At 44.8% G+C, this 19,625-nt stretch overlaps 1 protein-coding gene across 1 annotated transcript in view; it reads left to right on the top strand.

Moving 5' to 3' along the window:
• Positions 1–231: 231 nt before the first annotated feature.
• LOC142502198 (kinesin-like protein KIF20A) overlaps positions 232–19,625 on the top strand; it is a 49,782-nt gene continuing 30,388 nt past the window's right edge. Inside the window, exons 1-5 of the mRNA XM_075613069.1 lie at positions 232–299; positions 926–959; positions 9,222–9,311; positions 10,619–10,738; positions 17,108–17,246. Coding sequence (XP_075469184.1) covers positions 232–299; positions 926–959; positions 9,222–9,311; positions 10,619–10,738; positions 17,108–17,246 — 451 coding nt within the window. The remainder of the gene's footprint in view (positions 300–925; positions 960–9,221; positions 9,312–10,618; positions 10,739–17,107; positions 17,247–19,625) is intronic.

Here is a 19,625-nt window from a genome sequence, read left to right as displayed (position 1 = left end):
CTCTCCCTCTGTGGAGTGAGGAACACCACTCAATCAGCCCTTCACCTCATAAGGAGATGGAGGAGGGGTACACCAGGCCTGATCTGGGCACAAAGCCTAAGTCAGGGTACTGTGTTCCAGGGAGCTGTGAAAGAAATGTAATGACTCTGTGAATACTCTACATGCAATAAAACCCAGAAAAGACAAAGGAGTGTGCTTACTGTCTGCTGCTGTGAGAGGAGAGTGGTCAGTATGGGCCATCCCCTGCTCAACACAGAGGATCCACACTGTCTGGAGGCGCTGCACCGAGCAAGATCAAGGTAACCTGCACCCCTGTCCTGGTTCTCCCCACACCATCGCGGAGCACTCAGCCCTCCTGTTTACCAACAGGTGCAGCCTAACACCCTGAAGAAGTAGCTAAAAGAGCATACCCACCCGAATCTCACTTAATGGGGGTGAGGGGGGGGGTACAAGGGCTACATACACATTAATGCACCTAGGGAAATGAGGGCTTACATGTGTAATCTATAAATAACTGCCCCATAAATTTTACATGCTAAGAAGAATGCTATAGTTGGTATGACTGCACAATTCCAACATGCTAAGGCTTCCTCTGCTTATGGAGCCGAGACCAGAGAAAAGCTTTATTAGAGCTTTAATAAAATCATTCCACGACATAGCACTTCTATTCAACTTCACTTTTTATTAGTAGGCCACAACTAGGGATTACTTTGTGTGTATGCAAATACAAACACATACTGATTTGTAGGAAACATTAGATATATCTTTTCTACAGATAATTTAACGTCCTGATACCAATAGTGTCTATGCCCATTCAACTAATCTGTACTGTATTTGCTTAATCCTTGTAGTAATTATATATATTTTTTGTTTGTTTCTCCTTTCCCCAAGTAATGGATTAATTTAACAGTCTTGCGCCTTCCAGACCATCATATGTTGGCACGGATACAGATCATCAGGTAAGAGACGCTGGTGATCTCAAAACAAACCTCTCTGGCCGTTTGTTATTGTTGGGAGGTTCTGAATCGAGCTCTAACCAGGTATTCTTGTCGGCAAAGCAGAAAAGACCTAAAAACAAAGCTGCCTGTTGCAGGGTTTCTGTTTACCAAATGTTTACTTAAATTAATATTATGCCTGTACTGTAAAGCAGTTTTTGCTGGTTAAATACTGTGGCAGGACGGCCTCGCGGTGGGGTCAGTAAGACGCTTGACACGATGGGAAACTTTAAACACTAGTGGTTTATTAGCCACAACCAAAATAAGTACGGGTGCACTGTCCCTTTAAGAAACTACTTTCTTGCAAATTAAAGCCTAGTCCCGTTAGGGACACTAACTCACTTCTTGAGCCCTTACTAACAGGACTGCCAGCTAATCTGGTCATGCCCAAAACATGCTACACAAACGATAACCAATAAGCATAATAAGAATAAAGTCTTATCTGTTTTGCAGCTCCAACAGCACACAGGAACACGGTTCCAGGGAGCAGGCGGTGTCCAGCCTCGCAGCGATCTTGATCTTTATCCTGGGTTGGGGTCCCAGCTGGTCCCAGCAGCCTAGCTCCTCGCAGGCAGAATTAAGGGATGGTATCCCTATAAACGGGTCTCAGCTGACTCAGGGCAAAGTGCATGCAGACTAATAATAATAACCTCTGTGATCAAGGTATAGGAGCAAATATAAGTGCTGGGGAAATGCAGATAAACCATGTGTAATGGTACATGAAGTGGTATATGTGTACTGATGGCGTTGTGTGGCTAGCTCAGGTCTCCATATATGCCACAAAGTCCCCAAACAAGCCCCAACAGAACCAAAAAGTACATACCAAAGATGATCTTCGTTTCAGTGAGATTCCCCTTTTGCAGCACAGCTCTTTCCTTGTAGTGGGTGCTTCACGTCCATAAATGTACATAGAAAAGTAGTCCCAAGGGGGGCACAGGCGGAGCACTGCCAAATCAATGAGGGAGAAAAGGGGGCTGCATCCAGTAGTTATTAAAAATGTATTTATTAAGTGGTCAAAGCAAGAACATAAACACTTTTACGCGTTTCGGGAATTGCGTCCCTTTCTCAAAAAGTGTATCCGCGTCTGCCTGCATACCCGTTTCATAGCTGTCCCCCGCCCTCGGCGATGACGTCACGGGGCCGAAAACTCGCGCGAGTTGGTCAGAGAGACCAACCCATTGGCTGAGAACACCACCAATGAGTAGCCTCCCTGAGATCTCGCCCCCAAGTGAGCCGTGGGACCGGGAGGTGCCAGAAAAAAAGGGGCATGGCTGCAGAAAGAAAAATACAAAACACATTGTGCAAACATAACAATTTAAAAATGATACATAAAGTTAAAATCACGGGTAAAAACCAACTGTTTGGGATAGAAAGGCTCTCAACAAGATATGGGTTAAACACATGGCATAAGTCATATTATTCTCAGTACTGATATAACAGCTAGAGTAACAAAACTGGCATATATAGAACCACAGAGCAGGTATAACAACTTATAGTAAGAGATATTAATATATCTAGATTCTCAATAAGTAAATCATATTGGTAGTATAGTACAGAATTCATGTAGCAAACAATGCTCAAAGGATGAATTAGAGATGAATTAATCATCTCAAGAGTTAATGAGTGAAGTTTTCATTAAATGAGGCATATAAGCATCTATGTGGATTATTGATCATTAAATAAAGATCAAAAATTGGTTAACTTCAACCCCTCTTTTGCAATCAATAAAGACTGTGTTGTCCATCTTATTTGCATATATTGTAATAGTGCAGAGGAAGGGGCAACAGGAAGGGGAATAGGGAGGGGGGGTGAAAAAAGGGGGGGGGGAAGAGGAGGGGGAAGGGGGGGGGGAGGAAGGGGAAGGGAGGGAGGGGGGGGGAGGGGGAAGGGGAGGAAAGGGAAGAGAAAAGAAAAAGGAGGGGGGAAGGAAGGAGGAAACGATACAGAATCAATGATATCAAAAAATGATAATAAAACAATCATATGAGAGAAACAAAGAAATAAATAACTATGTATAATGAATCTGTTAATGTCTGGGAACTCAGATAATTTAAGCAAGAAAATGCTTGAGTTCCCAGTCTAGATTTATGCCCCTGGGTGCCATAGACCCAAGGGCATAAATCCAGAACATCTCTCTTTTGTTCAACAATGACTCCCTATCCCCTCCCCTCACATGAGGTCGTATGTGTTCCACCGCACTAAACTTAAAACCCTTGGTGGAGCCAGATTGGCATTGTAAGAAGTGGCGTGCCACTGGGTACCTTTCATCTTTGTTGAGAATTGTTCTTACATGTTCTGTAATTCTCTCTTTTAATGGACGAATCGTCCTACCCACATATGAACAGCCACATTCGCACCTGAGTACATACACAACAAAATTGGTGTTACATGTCATGAATGAGGATAAGATATGGTTCTTTTTTGTGTTAACATTTTTGATATGTTTTATAGGATAGGCATACTTGCACATCTTGCAATTTCCACAACTGTAGAAGCCTTTCACCTTATTCAAAATTTTCTGTCTATCAAGGTCAAACAGACTTGGAGAGACTCTATTGCCGATGGTCTTTGCTCTTCTAAAAACTCTGGGACGGTCTTTGATGAAATTCTCTATGTCCCTATCTAATCTCAATACGTCCCAATGCTTAGTTAAGATAGCTCTGATGTTTTGTGCCTGTCTGGAAAAGGTAGTAATGAATAAAGGTGCCTCTTCAGGCTGTACATTGTGTATTTTTGCACCCTTTTTGTGCTTCCTTGTGGTCTTATTCAAGAGAGTTGTTCTATCTACACTGAATGCGAATTCGTATGCTTTGTTGATATCTTCCTCTCTATATCCCCTATTTATGAATCTTTCATAGAGTTCTTTGGCCTGTGTTGTGAAGGTCTGGTCAGTTGAGCATAATCTCCGGAGTCTAAGGAATTGCCCTTTCGGGATACCTGTGATAAGGGATTTAGGATGTGCGCTATTGGCTTGGAGCAAGGAATTTCTTGAGTTCTCTTTTCTATACATTTTGGTTTGAATTCTGGAATCTTCATCAACATACAGATGTAAGTCCAGAAAATCCATCTCGCTCTCATGGGATCTGATCGTAAATTTAAGGTTAAATATATTATTGTTCAGATATACAAAAAACTCATGTAGTGTACAAGTGCTACCAGACCAAATAATAAGGAGGTCATCAATGTAACGTCGATAAAAAAGAATATTTTGTCTAAAGGGGTTGGTGTCACCAAAAATAAAAGTAGTTTCCCAAAAACCCATAAATAGATTGGCGTATGAGGGTGCAAATGAGGTCCCCATCGCCGTGCCTTGTGTTTGTAAGTAATATGTGTTATTGAAGAGAAAATAGTTGTGTTGTAATAAAAAAATAATTGAATCAAGAATAAAGGTGCTCTGTGCTAAGTGTATATTGGAGTGATTTAGGTAGTGACTAACTGCTTTAGTTCCCACGGTGTGATTAATTATGGTATAAAGTGAGGTTACATCCAGGGTCACCCATTGATAGGAATGTGACCATGAGATCTTTTGTACATCTGACAACAAATCAATTGAATCCTGTAGGTATGATGGGAGCGTCTTCACCAGTGGTTGCAGGAACTGGTCCACGTACCTAGCAGTATAGCTCCTCGCAGGACTGGGGACCAGAGCAACAGCAACGGCTTCCCAGCCGGGCGCGTTCTCTCCACCTTCCTGTGGAAAAACAAGCTCACCTTGTGTGAGCAACTTCCTGCTTTTTAAAGCACTTGTTTCACTGATAGTTCAGCCCCTGTTTAATTAGGCTGCAGGTGTGCTTCTTTCTGTCTGAGGAGATTAACACTCTGTGAACTGGCTGCAGCGTCTCTCCATTCACTATTCCAGCCTACTGAGTTAGTGACTCTGTCACATATCCCTCTCCCCAGCGAAACATTGTCCTGTGGAGCGGCCCGTGCACCATTCCCGTGCACCAGCATCTTCGTCGAAAATGTCTGACGTCGGCCCTTCCCGCCTCCTTTTTTTTTCTTGCCTTCCAATTTAGGCATTTTCTTTTTGGGGTAATTACCAGGCCACCTGTGTCTGAAGACTGGTACCTCCCTATCTCTTTGTCTTGTGCCAGTTTCAGTTTAAGGTTGATGCTCCGCTTTTGTTGTGTCTCTTCTTGACAAGGTTCCTGAGCATCCTGCTGTCTATTAGCTCTCTCTGCCAGGACTCTACGCCACGCTGTGACCTTGATCTGTAAATCCTGAAGATGCATTGTTGTCCTTGTCCTCTTGTGCTCAGAGTCCCCTTATCCTGTAGAAGAGCATTGACCTCGGTCAGCTCATTGCATACACTCGCCAGTGACTGTTTGGCCTTCTCTTTTGGACCTTTCTTCCTCAGTGAACCTTCAGTATTGGGTTCCACACCATTTATCTGCAGTACTTCAACTTGGTCGGGATTCCTTTTAACCCGAAGTACACCCCATGGCACCTCTCTTTTACGGTCAGCAGACTCATAGGCTTGGGCCTTTCTGTCTTGACTCTTTAACTTACTCTGTTGGGAGATTTGCTGGACCATCTGTGCGGTCTTTCTCCCCTTATGATCACGGGCACACTTCCGTCTCATTCGCGGCTGTCTCTTCACAGTGGCTGCCCTCATGGCAAGGAATCCACTTTGTTTCCCCTGGGCACTGTAGTTTGATTGGATTCTTACTGTGCTAGTGCATCGCAATTTGGCCTTCGCATTCCGTGCCTTGTGGAAAGTAGACTGTAGTTCTGCAACGGTATCACAGTCATGCTTCCTGGAGTGCCTCCCTTGTTTTATCTCTACCGCCACCTTTTACTTGGACTGCTTCAGTAACCCAAACGTCTGTCTTGGGGTTGCAAGCTTTTCCTCCAGCTTCATCTGAGAAACCTCCATCTTTTTGAGCTCTGCAGTTCTTGTCGCCAGTATCGCTGTTGCTTCTGTCTTCCAGGCTTCTTTCTCCTTGGCATACTGACTCATGGAGATGGAGTTGCCTCTCTGCTTCTCCAGCTCTTGCTCCAGTCTTTGGACCTTCTCATGTTCCCTCTCACACAGATGCACCTGGCTTCTAAGCTCCGCCTCCAGCGATGCTCTTGTGGCGCTCAACGTGATCTTCAGCTGCTCCAGGGCGAGGCATTCTTTTTCCAGCATTTTCTCTGCATTCTGCAGAGCAGCCTGTACTTCATTTTTTTCTTGCGCCAATTGCGTCTTCACTTTCTGCGCTTGATGAAGCTTCTCAGTCCCATCACTGACCTGACCAGTCAGGTTTAAAACCTCTTCCTTCAGGTTTATATTCTCCATTTTCACAGTCTCTATATCCCTTAGGACCGTTTCATTGGCTTTCTTCAAAGTACCCAGCTCTGCCCCTAGCGATGCTCTTGTGGCGTACAGCGTGGCCCTCAGTTCCTCATGCTGTTCTGTGGGGACATACTGGGTACTCAGCCGTTCCTGTAGCACTCGCTGCTTCTCCTTGGCTGCTTGCAGACTTGCATGTAGCTCTTGCAGCTGGCTCTGCCATAAGTGCGTTGCCTGTGTGTGCTGCTGCAGGGAGACACGTTGCATCCTCTCTGCATTCTGCAGTGCTTCCTGCACCTCTAGCTTTTCCTGGATCAATTGCTTCTCCACTTTTTCTGCTTGGTGGAGCTTCTTATCACCTTTACTGATTTGATCAGTCAAGTCTGAATTTTTCTGCGTCAGACTTTCATTCTCCTTCTTTACAGTCTCTAAATCCCTCAGGGCATTCTCATGGGTTTCCTTCAACATACCCAGCTCTGTGTTTAGACTGTGGCCCTCCTGGCGTGAGAGCTCCAGCTCTGTTTTGAGCGTGCTAGCTTCTTGGTGAGAAACTTCTAAGTCTTTGATGAAGTTTTGCACATCTCTCTGGGACATCTGATAGCATAGTCTCCAGTCAGGACTTGTTCTCTCTGATTCCATGTTAGCAATTGCGGTGTTGGCCTTATTCAAACTTGTCGTCAGCTCCTCCAACTCACTCCGCAAGAGATGCTCTGTTTTCTTTAATGCCGCATACTCTTGTATAGCTGGGAGTATACACCTCTGTACCTCGGCATTAGCTTCTCGCTCCCTATTCAATTGTTCCTGCAAGACATCATAATCACGCTGGGCAGTTTGGAGTGCAGAAATTAAGGCCTCTTTTCCCTGGATCAAGGATTCAGCTTCCCTTTGCTCCTCCTTTACCTTTGCCACCGTTCCTGTGACAATTCTGCCGGTCACTCCGGTCTGCAGCACATCTCGGCGCCTTTCTGACGCATGTCCTGACAGCGCAGGTTCAAGTGGCTTGGTCACTTCCCCTGTGATTTGAGGAACAGTTTTCTTTTTCTTCTTTCTTTTTGCTTTATTAGCTCCAGAGATATCAGTGGTACTGGGCACACGATCACTGGTATCAGCTTCCACATCTTGCTTGCACTCATAGGGCGTTGCTTGCTTTTGCAGCTGTTTGTCTTTGAAAATTTTGGGGCACACATCTTCCATGTGACCTACTTTATGACAGGCCCAGCATACTAAATTCATCTGTGGGTACGGCTCTCCTCCAGGGGCCACATACGAGTCGTCATCATCATCATCATCATCATCATCATCATCATCGTATGGCCTGAAGGGACACTGTTTTGTATGGTTATGTATATTGCAAAACTGACACATGACGGCGGCCATTTTAAAACCCCGGATTTTTTTTTTGTTTTTGTTTTCTTCACACCCGACGAGGCAGACTTTGCACAACACACGTAACTTGTATGGGCTTTACAATCTTTGAACCTTCTGGGTTCTTCTTAGGGCAACATCTTTGCCAAAATTCATTTTCACTTTCTTTTATACCAGACAGGGCAAACTTTGCTCACAGCACTTGCTAGCTGCAAATTCACTCACTTCAGCAAAAGGCATTAGCTTTACACAGCAATCCTTTCATACACGACGGGGCAAAATTTACACTCAGCGCTTGCTAGCTGTAACTTCCATGCTTCAGCAAAAAATCATTTTTTTTTCCGCTTGAGTTCAGTGTCTCAACACATCTTCATCTACTGACCCCCAGAGGCGTAGCATCCCACTTCTGACACCACCTGTGGCAGGACGGCCTCGCGGCGGGGTCAGTAAGACGCTTGACACGATGGGAAACTTTAAACACTAGTGGTTTATTAGCCACAACCAAAATAAGTACGGGTGCACTGTCCCTTTAAGAAAATAAAAGCAAATTAAAGCCTAGTCCCGTTAGGGACACTAACTCACTTCTTGAGCCCTTACTAACAGGACAGCCAGCTAATCTGGTCATGCCCAAAACATGCTACACAAACGATAACCAATAAGCATAATAAGAATAAAGTCTTATCTGTTTTGCAGCTCCAACAGCACACAGGAACACGGTTCCAGGGAGCAGGCTGTGTCCAGCCTCGCAGCGATCTTGATCTTTATCCTGGGTTGGGGACCCAGCTGGTCCCAGCAGCCTAGCTCCTCGCAGGACTGGGGACCAGAGCAACAGCAACGGCTTCCCAGCCGGGAGAGTTCTCTCCACCTTCCTGTGGAAAAACAAGCTCACCTTGTGTGAGCAACTTCCTGCTTTTTAAAGCACTTGTTTCACTGATAGTTCAGCCCCTGTTTAATTAGGCTGCAGGTGTGCTTCTTTCTGTCTGAGGAGATTAACACTCTGTGAACTGGCTGCAGCGTCTCTCCATTCACTATTCCAGCCTACTGAGTTAGTGACTCTGTCACAATACATAGTTTCTGCATGCTGTCCATAGGCTTATCCTGGTCTTGGAAACTTGGCTCTCAAGTAGTTCAGTATAGTACCCAACTGCGTGTGTGCGTGTGTTTGTGCGTGTGTGTCTTAATTAAGAGGAGTGTGTACTGTATGTAATTGGGTAATTACAAAAAAAACTTGCGTAGTTGTAGGACAATCCGCTACTTGACAATTATAGGATGCCTAAAAAAAGAAATGCAAAATGGCTATTTTATTCCAATAAATAAGTTATACATATTAATAATCTATGTAAGCTATATTACAAAACGGCTACAAGTTCAATGCTGTGCTGCGTTTCGTGGGTCAATAATGACAAGGGGCACTACAATTACTGGCACTGAGAGCTAAGCCGTAAAGCACCTTACTGCCCATTGAAGGGGAGGTTTTTCGGACAGCTACGTTGCTGCATAAGGAAGGAGCTTTACAGAAGGGGAATGCACTATATCTGCATGTGATCTGACCTTAATTGTGTAATTCTTTCTCCTTTTCTTTACAGAAAAATGATTTGTATGGCAAAGAACCTATGCACGTTTACCTTCGCGTTCGACCCCTCACTACATCCGAGATTGAGAAAAATGAGTCCAAGGTCAGTGAAAGACGGAGAGAACCGATCTATTCTTTCCCATTTATAGAAGGTTTATTGCATTTGCTCCTGTTCAAAACAAAGCGCGACGTGTGACGTCATCACGTCCTCTGACGCACGTTTCGCGATAGCTTCTTCAGGCTCCTGGAGACAGGAAGGCTGCTGGAAGCAGAGAGGGGAAAAGCCTCTCCCCAAACAGAGCTCTATAAATACTGGCCACTGGGGGGAGTGAAGATCTATCCCTCTCTTGAAGAAGCTATCGCGAAACGTGCGTCAGAGGACGTGATGACGTCACACGTCGCGCTTTCCAGCATGGACGCCTGCAGCTTCTAGCAGACCTCACCGTGCCCACGCCAGAGTTCTCTTCAGCTGCGCACTCCACGAGGCATCTCTACAGGTTGACCGGCAGGATCGTGTACCCAGGGCCAGCACAGATAAGTTTACAGGGCCATCTTTCCCTCTTTTCTGTCCTCCAACCCCCCCCTCCCCCTCTCCCCCCCGTGTGTTGTAGGGGTATGTTATTGAGGGCCAGAGCCAGTAGGTTACACGATCCTGCAGAATTGTTCTCTCCTCACAGGGTTTACATATATTGGTGTGTAGGGTATCCCTTTCCCTCATCTCTATCCCTATGTGTAGTTACCAACTAGCAGGGACAGGTTTTGTGAGGCTCACACCACCACTGTGTTATCGGTCATTGCATGTCAGCTGTATCATTATTTATGTGTGCCATTAATGAATACCACTGCTACTGTTGCACCTTCTATCATATCACTGGTGAATGGTTCACAGTGAGATAGGGCTCACACACATTTAATTGCCTCTAGTGGATGTATATACTATATACAGTGCTCCAGTGACGTCATCCATTTCAGTTAGCCTTCACTGTCCCATATCACAGGCATTGACTGTGTGCTATCTGATATTTTTAGTGCTTATGTGTAGTTTTCCAATTGTTTTGGATTAACTATTTGGTTACTTACCCCACTAGCACTTACTGCATTTAGTTCATTCAGTTCACTATTTATTCTGATACCATTTTTTAACCACCTTAATAAAGCATTCACTTTATACCATTTCTTGGTTTGGTTCAGATTATTCCTGTGTTGTTGCTTTTTTATTAGGGTAACCTACCCCTCAGACTTTGAGTGCATTAATAGGGCCTTATCTGTATGCATTGTGTCTTTGCATCATACAGTGTCCTCTTTGTTTTGATTAGTCTCCTTGCCTTATTGCACCAGTCTGATTCAGTGATCCCAGTGGTCACACTAGGTTGAGCGGGTGCAACCCCTCATTTGCTCCTGTTTCATTAGGACTGTGTCAGTATTCAGGACTCCTGCAGTGTGTTGGTGAAGGCTCCACAGACTTCCCTGACCGGCCGACTGAGTGACAAAGCCAGAGCCCTAATTGCTCAGAATTTCACTTTTACACAAGTAAGAGAACATGACTTCTTACTGGAGTCAATGAAATGTATCCTGCTAGAAGTGACCATAATATTCCTTTTTAGTGCTTGCATAATTCTTGGTTAAAGTGTGTATGAATATCTAGCGCAGCAGATGTAGGGCACAATATTTCCTTTTGCCAGCTTTCCAGTTTCAACTGTAAACCCCTCCCTGCTGATCAGACCTTTTTCCTGCTTCCAGTGCTGACAAACGCCACTCGTCAGAAGTGCCGCAGCAGTGCAGGGACGACTCCTCTGTTTTGCCCTCCGCAAAACAAAAACACCAGAAATTAAACCCTGCATATCAAGTATCAGATGTTAATGGAAACCTGGCACTTCGACACTATCTCCAGTTTTTTTTTTTTTTTTAAAGTGCCAGGTTTGCATAGACATTAAGCAGTACTGCAGTGGCCAAGCATGAGCTAATTTGGGGGTTCCAGCAGAGTATTTATGTAGCTTGCAGCTTCTGAGCCTGGATGGGATTGGCAGGGTTAACTTTTTATTGGTTCCGTGCTGGAACTCTGGGAAGCGGCCTGCATAGCGGAGGGAACATTGACAAGGCAGAGGCAGCACGAACACCCCACCCTCCCTAACAGAAACATTACAATGGGGGCCACACAAACAAACTTGCATATATAATAAAAACAATCATTCAAAAATCTGTTAGAGGGAAATACAACTGTTTTTTTCCAATGAAAAACCCAAAAAGCAAGACATGCAGAAGAATTCAAAATGAAGAAGCAACGTATTGTGGCAGGATGGCCTCACGGCGTTGTCAGTAAAACGCTAGACACAATGGGAAAATTTAAACTCTACTGGTTTATTAGCCACAACCAAAATAAAGTACTACTGCACTGCCCTTTAAGAAACTACTTTCTAGAAAATAATGCCTGTTCCCGTTAGGGAAACTAACTCACTTCTTGAGCCCCTACTAACAGGGCAGCCAGCTAATCTGGGTATGCCCAAAACATGTGCTCCACAAAGTATAACCAATAAGTATCATAACAAAGTCTTATCTGTAATGCAGCTCCAACAGCAAACAAGAACACGGTTCCGGGGAGCAGGCTGTGTCCAGCTCGCAGCAATCTTTATCTTTATCCTGGGTTGGGGTCCCAGCTGGTCCCAGCAGTATAGCTCCTCGCAGGACTGGGGGACCAGAGCAACAGCTACGGCTTCCCAGCCGGGAGAAGTCTCTCCACTCTCACGTGGAAAAACAAGCTCACCTTGTGTGAGCAACTTCCTGCTTTTTAAGCACTTGTTTCACTGACGAGTTCAGCCCCTGTTTAATCAGTCTTCAGCTATGCTTTCTCTCTGAGGAGATTAACACTCTGTGTACTGGCTGCAGCGTCTCTCCATTCACTATTCCAGCCTAATGAGTCAGTGACTCTGTCACATATCCCTCCCCCAAGCGAAACATTGTCCTGTGGAGCGGCCCGTGCACCATTCCCGTGCACCAGCATATATGTCCGACATCGGCCCTCCCCCCCCCCTTTTTTTTTTCTTGCCTTCCAATTTAGGCATTTTCTTTTTGGGGTAATTACCAGGCCATCTGGGCTTGATGACTGGTACCTCACTATCTCCTTGTGTTGTGCCAGTTTAATGTTGATGCTCTGCTTTTGTTGTGTCTCTTCTTGCAAAGGTTCCTGAGCATCCTGCTGTCTATTAGCTCTCTCTACCAGGAATCTACGCCACGTTGTGACCTTGATCTGCAAATCCTGAAGATGCATCGTTCGCTTGTGCTCAGAGTCTCCTTTACCCTCTATAATAGTCTTGACCTCGGTCAGCTCATTGCATACACTCGCCAGTGACTCTTTGGCCTTCTCTTGTGAAGACAGCAACTCTGTTTTAGCGGTGATGGCTTTTGGACCTTTCTCCATCAGCGTAACTTCAGTGTTGGGTTCCACAATATTTATCTTTAGTACTTCAACTTGGTCGGGATTCTTATTAACCCAAAGTGCACCCCATGGCACCTCTCTTTTACCGTCAGCAGACTCATAGGCTTGGGCCTTTCTGTCTTGACTCTTTAACTTACTCTGTTGGGAGATTTGCTGGACCATCTGTGCGGTCTTCCCTTATGATCACGGGCACACTTCCGTCTCATTCGCGGCTGTCTCTTCACAGTGGCTGCCCTCATGGCAAGGAATCCACTTTGTTTCCCCTGGGCACTGTAGTTTGATTGGATTCTTACTGTGCTAGTGCATCGCAATTTGGCCTTCGCATTCCGTGTCTTGTGGAAAGTAGACTGTAGTTCTGCAACGGTATCACAGTCATGCTTCCTGGAGTGCCTCCTTTGCTTTATCTCTACTGCCACCTTTTCCTTGGACTGCTTCAGTGACCCAAACGTCTGTCTTGGGGTTGTAAGCTTTTCCTCCAGCTTCATCTGAGAAACCTCCTGCTTGGTAGCCGTAGAGTCCAACTTAGCGTCCCGCTTAATCTTCAGAGCCTCGAGCTCCTTGCCTAGGTCACACTTTTGTTTCTCCGCCATCTTGCGGCCAGCACACTCAGACTCCAGGTCCTTCCTCAGGTCTTGAAGCAGTCCTTCTGCCTTTCTTCTTTCACTCAGTGCGGCTGCTAGTTCATCTTCTTTAAAATTGAGTCGCGATTCTACATCTCCTAGCAGACTCAGAGCAAGGCTTAAATCTGTCTCTGTTTCTTTATTCTGGACCTGCATCTGCTGGTGCTCCTCACGGACCTTGTCCAGCTCCAGCTGTAGCCGGGCCCCCTCATTGGTCGTGTAGTCCAGCCGCCTGTGGATATCAGCCATCTCGGTTTCATGGTGTAATAACAGGCAGGCCACCTGACGGACGGACACCTCCTCCCTCTTGGCGCGCTGCATCTCACGCTCAGCCATCTGCAACTCTTCAATCTGATGCTGCCAGTCCCCTCTCAGGGCCTTCACCTCTTCCCGGTACTTACTCTGGGTTTGTATCAGCGCCTCCATCTTTTTGAGCTCTGCAGTTCTTGTTGCTAGGATCGCTGCTGCTTCTGTTTTCCAGGCCTCTTTCTCCTTGGTATACTGACTCATTGGGATGGCGCTGCCTCTCTGCTTCTCCAGCTCTTGCTTCAGTCTTTGGACCTTCTCATGTTCCCTCTCACACAGAGTCACCTGGCTTCTAAGCTCCGCCTCCAGCGATGCTCTTGTGGTGCTCAACGTGACCTTCAGCTGCTCCAGGGCGAGGCATTCTTTTTCCAGCATTTTCTTTGCATTCTGCAGTGTAACCTGTACTTCTAATTTTACTTGCGCCAATTGCGTCTTCACTTTCTGTGCTTGTTGAAGCTTCTCAGTCCCATCACTGACCTGACCAGTCAGGTTTAAAACCTCTTCCTTCAGGTGTATATTCTCAATTTTCACAGTCTCTATATCCCTTAGGGCCGTCTCATTGGCTTTCTTCAAAGTACCCGTGTAGAGGGAGAAAGGGGGTGGCCCGGTATTAAAGGGGTTGCACCCCATATGGCCATCCCCTGACCTCACCAGAGAGAGAAGGGGCTAACTGGACTGCGGTCCAGGGATGTGGTTTGCACCTTGTTATACCTTGAAAATGTATGTTCCCCTGTTCCCATGTTTCACCTTTAATGTTGTTTCCCAAGGCAGGGATAAAATCCTGCAGAGATTCCTTTGCACAAAGGGAAGCAGATGGTCAGAGGGGTGACCCAATGTCTAGGGACTAAGTATTTATCAATCAACAGACTCTGCCAGTCTAATTGTTACCTGAGGGCGGAGAATCATCAAACTGGAGTGGTTTGTAAGTGTTATGTCTACACCTACAAACAATGCAGATACTTCATTTGGTAAACTGATCGGCACCGGATTGATGGAGAATTGCTAGCTGAAACTTCTCCATCCCCCAACCCTAAGTAAGTGTTACCTTCTTATCTGTTAATTGTATTATATTGCTGTGTTCACCTTATTTAAGGAATAAATTATATTTTATTATATCTAAGCCTCGTTCAGTTCAACCCAGATATTTGGTGTTCATTATATCTTGTCATAAGCTACCGTGACAACCCAGCTCATTAGTTAGACAGTGGCCCTCCTGGCGTGAGAGCTCCAGCTCTGTTTTGAGCGTGCAAGCCTCTTGGTGAGAAACTTCTAAGTCTTTGATTAAGTTTTGCACATCTCTCTATCTTATAGCATAGTCTCCAGTCAGGACTTGTTCTCTCTGATTCCATGGTACCAATTGCGGTGTTGGCCTTATCCAAACGTCGTCAGCTCCTCCAACTCACTCCGTAAGAGACGCTCTGTTTTCTTTAACACCTCATACTCAAGTATAGCTGGGAGTATACACCTCTTTACCTCGGTGTTCGCTTCTCGCTCCCTATTCAATTGCTCCTGCAAGACATCATAATCACGGTGGGCAGTTTGGAGTGCAGAAATGAAGGCCTCCTTGTCCTGGATCAAGGATTCAGCTTCCTTTTTCTTTGCCACCATTCCCGTGACAATTCTGCCCATCACTCCGGTCTGCAGCACATCTCAGTGGCTTGCTGACGCCTGTTGTCTTGACATCGCAGGCTCAAGTGGTTCGGTCACTTTTGCAGCTTTCATCTGCGGGTACGTCTCTCTTCTCAGGGCCACATATGCGTCGTCATCATAATCATCATATGGCCTTAAGGGACACTGTTTTGTACGGTTATGTACATTGCAAAACTGACACTTGACAGCGGCCATTTAAAACCCCATTTTTTTTGTTGGGTTTTTTTTCACACCCGACGAGGCAGACTTTGCACAACACAGGTAAGTTGTACGTGCTTTACAATCTTTGAACCTTCTGGGTTCTTCTTAGGGCAACATCTTTGCCAAAATCCATTTTCACTTTCTTTTATACCAGACAGGGCAAATTTTCACACAGCACTTGCTAGCTGCAAATTCACTTGCTTCAGCAAAAGGCATTAGCTTTACACAGCAATCCTTTCATACCCAACAGGGCAAACTTTACACTCAGCACTTGCTAGCTGTAAATTCAATGCTTCAGCAAAATAACGCTTTTTTTTTTCTCCTTGAGTTCAGTATCACAACACATCTTCATCTACTGACCCCCAGAGGCATTGCATCCCACTTCTGACACCACCTGTGGCAGGACGGCCTCACGGCATTGTCAGTAAGACGCTAGACATGATGGGAAACGTTAAACTCTACTGGTTTATTAGCCACAACCAAAATAAAGTACGGATGCACTGTCCCTTTAAGAAACTACTTTCTAGAAAATAAAGCCTGTTCCCGTTAGGGAAACTAACTCACTTCTTGAGCCCCTACTAATAGGGCAGCCAGCTAATCTGGGTATGCCCAAAACATGTGCTCCACAAAGTATAACCAATAAGTATCATAACAAAGTCTTATCTGTAATGCAGCTCCAACAGCAAACAGGAACACGGTTCCGGGGAGCAGGCTGTGTCCAGCTCGCAGCAATCTTTATCTTTATCCTGGGTTGGGGTCCCAGCTGGTCCCAGCAGTATAGCTCCTCGCAGGACTGGGGGACCAGAGCAACAGCTACGGCTTCCCAGCCAGGAGAAGTCTCTCCACCCTCACGTGGAAAAACAAGCTCACCTTGTGTGAGCAACTTCCTGCTTTTTAAAGCACTTGTTTCACTGATGTTCAACCCCTGTTTAATCAGTCTTCAGCTGTGCTTTCTCTCTGAGGAGATTAACGCTCTGTGTACTGGCTGCAGCGTCTCTCCGTTCACTATTCCAGCCTAATGAGTCAGTGACTCTGTCACAGTATACATAGCCAAGACAGATATACAGAGAGACACAGCGCATGTAATGGGACAAAACAGGATCCCAAAAAGAGCCAGACCTGCTCCCCACAGAGTGGGTGTTAAACTCCAAGCAGTTGTGTGGCAAGTGAAAAATATGTATTTGGCCAGTGGCATTTAATCGGAAATTGTGTAAAATATATTTTAATAGTTTCAAATACATTTGCTACCTGCGCGCACAGTATATTGTGGGTTTTTTATAGTTGTAAATAAACTTGTGCTCAACATGGGACAGCTTTGCAATGAATAACGTCTGAATTCTGCTCATTTACATATTTAAGACTCTCCCCGGATGGTAGTTACATTGATAGCTGCTTTTTCCTGTCGAATTAGATGGTGTCAAACTGTAATAAACTAATCACACTGCAGTGCAGTAGAACTATATTTCTGCCACCGACGCAGCAAAATGTATTTCTGGTTGTTCATCCAGAGGGGGTAAAATAAATCATAAACACTACTTATTTTAAAAAGGACAAGTGATGCTGTGTGTGTTTTTTTTTTAAATGACATTGTTTATGTAAAATAAATAAATCTGTCATCCTGATTTGTGTGAGTTTTGGTTTATTTTTTTAAATTGCAGAAACCTTTGTGCTAACTCATCTTTACCATAGGTCTTTGGTCCTGAGACATCACAAACACAGTTTTTTGATGGTACTATGAAGCAACAAGTGATGGACTTTATGGAGGGTCAGAATCATCTCCTTTTCACATACGGTGTGACAAATGCGGGCAAAACATTTACATTCCAAGGTAATGTACTTTGTGTATTGTTTTAACTATTTAATATATTCTGTTTTATTCCAACAAAATACCAAAAATATGGAAGGCATGTGCCTTCTGGTCCTATTGGATTCGTATTCATCTATATTACAACTATAACTAGGGTGATTAACCAAAGATAAAGCAGTAATGTATCTTGGATGATTAAGAATGTGAATACACAAGCCTTTTCTCTGGCTGCTTTATTACCATTTGCAACCACAAGATGTCACCCTCTCTCCAGTGATGCCTTCACCTGCGCTGCAGCCTAAATTGAAAGAGCATAGACACAGCTCTTATTGTTTCCTATAGATCTGTTCTGTTCACCAGCATAGGTGACAGCGCCTGTTCTAAAATTCACACAAAAGGACTTTTTTTTCCCCCTCCCAAATAATAAAATTACAAATGATTTCCCAATTGTTCTTGATTAATTCATGGTATTGTGATCATACTTCTCTGGTTTGCACTAGAGCTGGGGTGGCCAACTCCAAACTCAAGGGCCACCAACTGGTCAGGTTTTCAGGATATCCCTGCACAGGTGGCTGTGGTTGACTGAGCCACTGATTGAGCCCCGTGCTGAGCAGGGATATCCTTAAAACCTGACCTGTTGGTGGCCCATGAGGACTGGAGTTGGTCACTCCTGCACTAGAGCTTCCAAAGGGGATATAGAAGTGAGGTCGCTGTTACTAACCAATAACAGGTAGCTATGCAGGGACATGGGACGATAACCCAACCGTGGAGACTAATTAACTGGGGCACGAGTCATCATTTTGAAAGCAGCAATATCCACAGAAGCCTATATGAGTTTAATGCGCTTTTTGTGCTCTTCTCCTGGCCATGCCCAGCATTCCCCCCTCCCCTCCCCCCTCCCGCCACGGGAAGTACGTTCAGACTGTCCGTAATTTTTTGTTTGTTTTTTCTCTGAACGGTTCTGGCCAGATATCTTTAGACATCCGACAACATCCAATGAATGTAAAAGTTGCTCTGTACCGTTTGCTGGTTTCAGACAAAATGAAGGAAGGATAATATCTTGGTTTAAAAGAGAAAATGATACCACCTTTTGGCAAACTGAAGTACTGGCCTGAGTACTACTTGATCCTGATGGAGCACCAACAATGGTTACTTTCTTGGTAGAGCTTGTAGTTCACTTATTCTACGAGCTGAAGTAACTGCTACCAACAAAATCATTTTCCACATTGCGTTTGGAAGCAAGACCGGCTTGAGAGGTTCAAACTGTGCCTGTGTGAGCGCCTGTAGAACTAGAGGCAAACCCCATGGAGGCAGTGGCACTCTAACGTGAGGTTTTATTTAGAACATTGCCTGAAAAAAACAAGTCCAGTATGGCCATGTGTTTGTCTGGTAACGTTAAGGCGGACACTTGAACTTCCAAGTAACTGGTGCCAAGACCAGGTCAAGTACCTACTGCAAGAATTCCAATATTGATGGATTTAATTAGTTTATATGTCTAATACTGCACCACTGATCAAAACACTGCCATATTCTGTGATGGGTTTTGGAGATGGAGGCCTTTGTTGCCTGCTTTAAGGTTTGTACAGTTTTGTTTTTTAGGCCCTTGCTGTGTAACAGTCTCCAGTCACCTTCCATGCCGATAAAGACGGGCTCTGTGGATCAGGGTGATAAATCGGTCCCTGTGATAGATGAGGCGATATTGGTAACTCCCATTGTTGGTCTTTTACCATGCTGACGAGCAAGGGGAACCATGCCCTGCGTGGCCAAAACGGAATGATCGCCACTCTCTCTCCTCTGTCTTGCCTTCTCTTGCTGAGTACAACTGGTATTGGGGGTACAGGAGGGAAGATCTATGCTAGTTACAACTTCCAATCGATCGAGAGAGCGTCTATGCAGGAAGCGGCTTTGTGAGCGACACTTTAACAGACGTTTACGAGCTTCGCGTTTTCGGCTGTAGCCATCAGATCCATCTGTGGTACGCCCTGACTTTTGAGTAATGTTGCAAAATATGTCGTCTGTTAGAGACCATTCTCCTGGCAAGACTGTTCACCGACTGACTGCCCTTGAATTTAAACTTCCTGGAATATATATTGCTGTGTAGGGCAATGTAGATGTTTTCCTGCCCATCACAGAAGTGATGTTGTCTTATCTGATCTTTTTGCCTTTTTTTTTTATTTCTTACATTTATTATTGATCATTTTATATACAAAAAATAGGGTATACAAAAAGAAAAACAAAAGAAAGGGGGAATACAATAATACAAATGAACTGGTTGTGGAATAATAAGGGGTGAAGATCAGGGAGGGACAGCATTTGTAACAATATAACACTGTAAACAACAGTTTAAGTACCACATGTATCACTCTGTTCCAAGCATTCTAGTCTATATATGGGGATATA

The sequence above is a fragment of the Ascaphus truei genome, chromosome 8 (assembly GCF_040206685.1).
Source record: "Ascaphus truei isolate aAscTru1 chromosome 8, aAscTru1.hap1, whole genome shotgun sequence".
Classification (NCBI taxonomy): Eukaryota; Metazoa; Chordata; class Amphibia; order Anura; family Ascaphidae; genus Ascaphus; species Ascaphus truei.
Note: the sequence above shows the minus strand (reverse complement) of the source record. Positions and strands in the feature narration are given on the sequence as shown.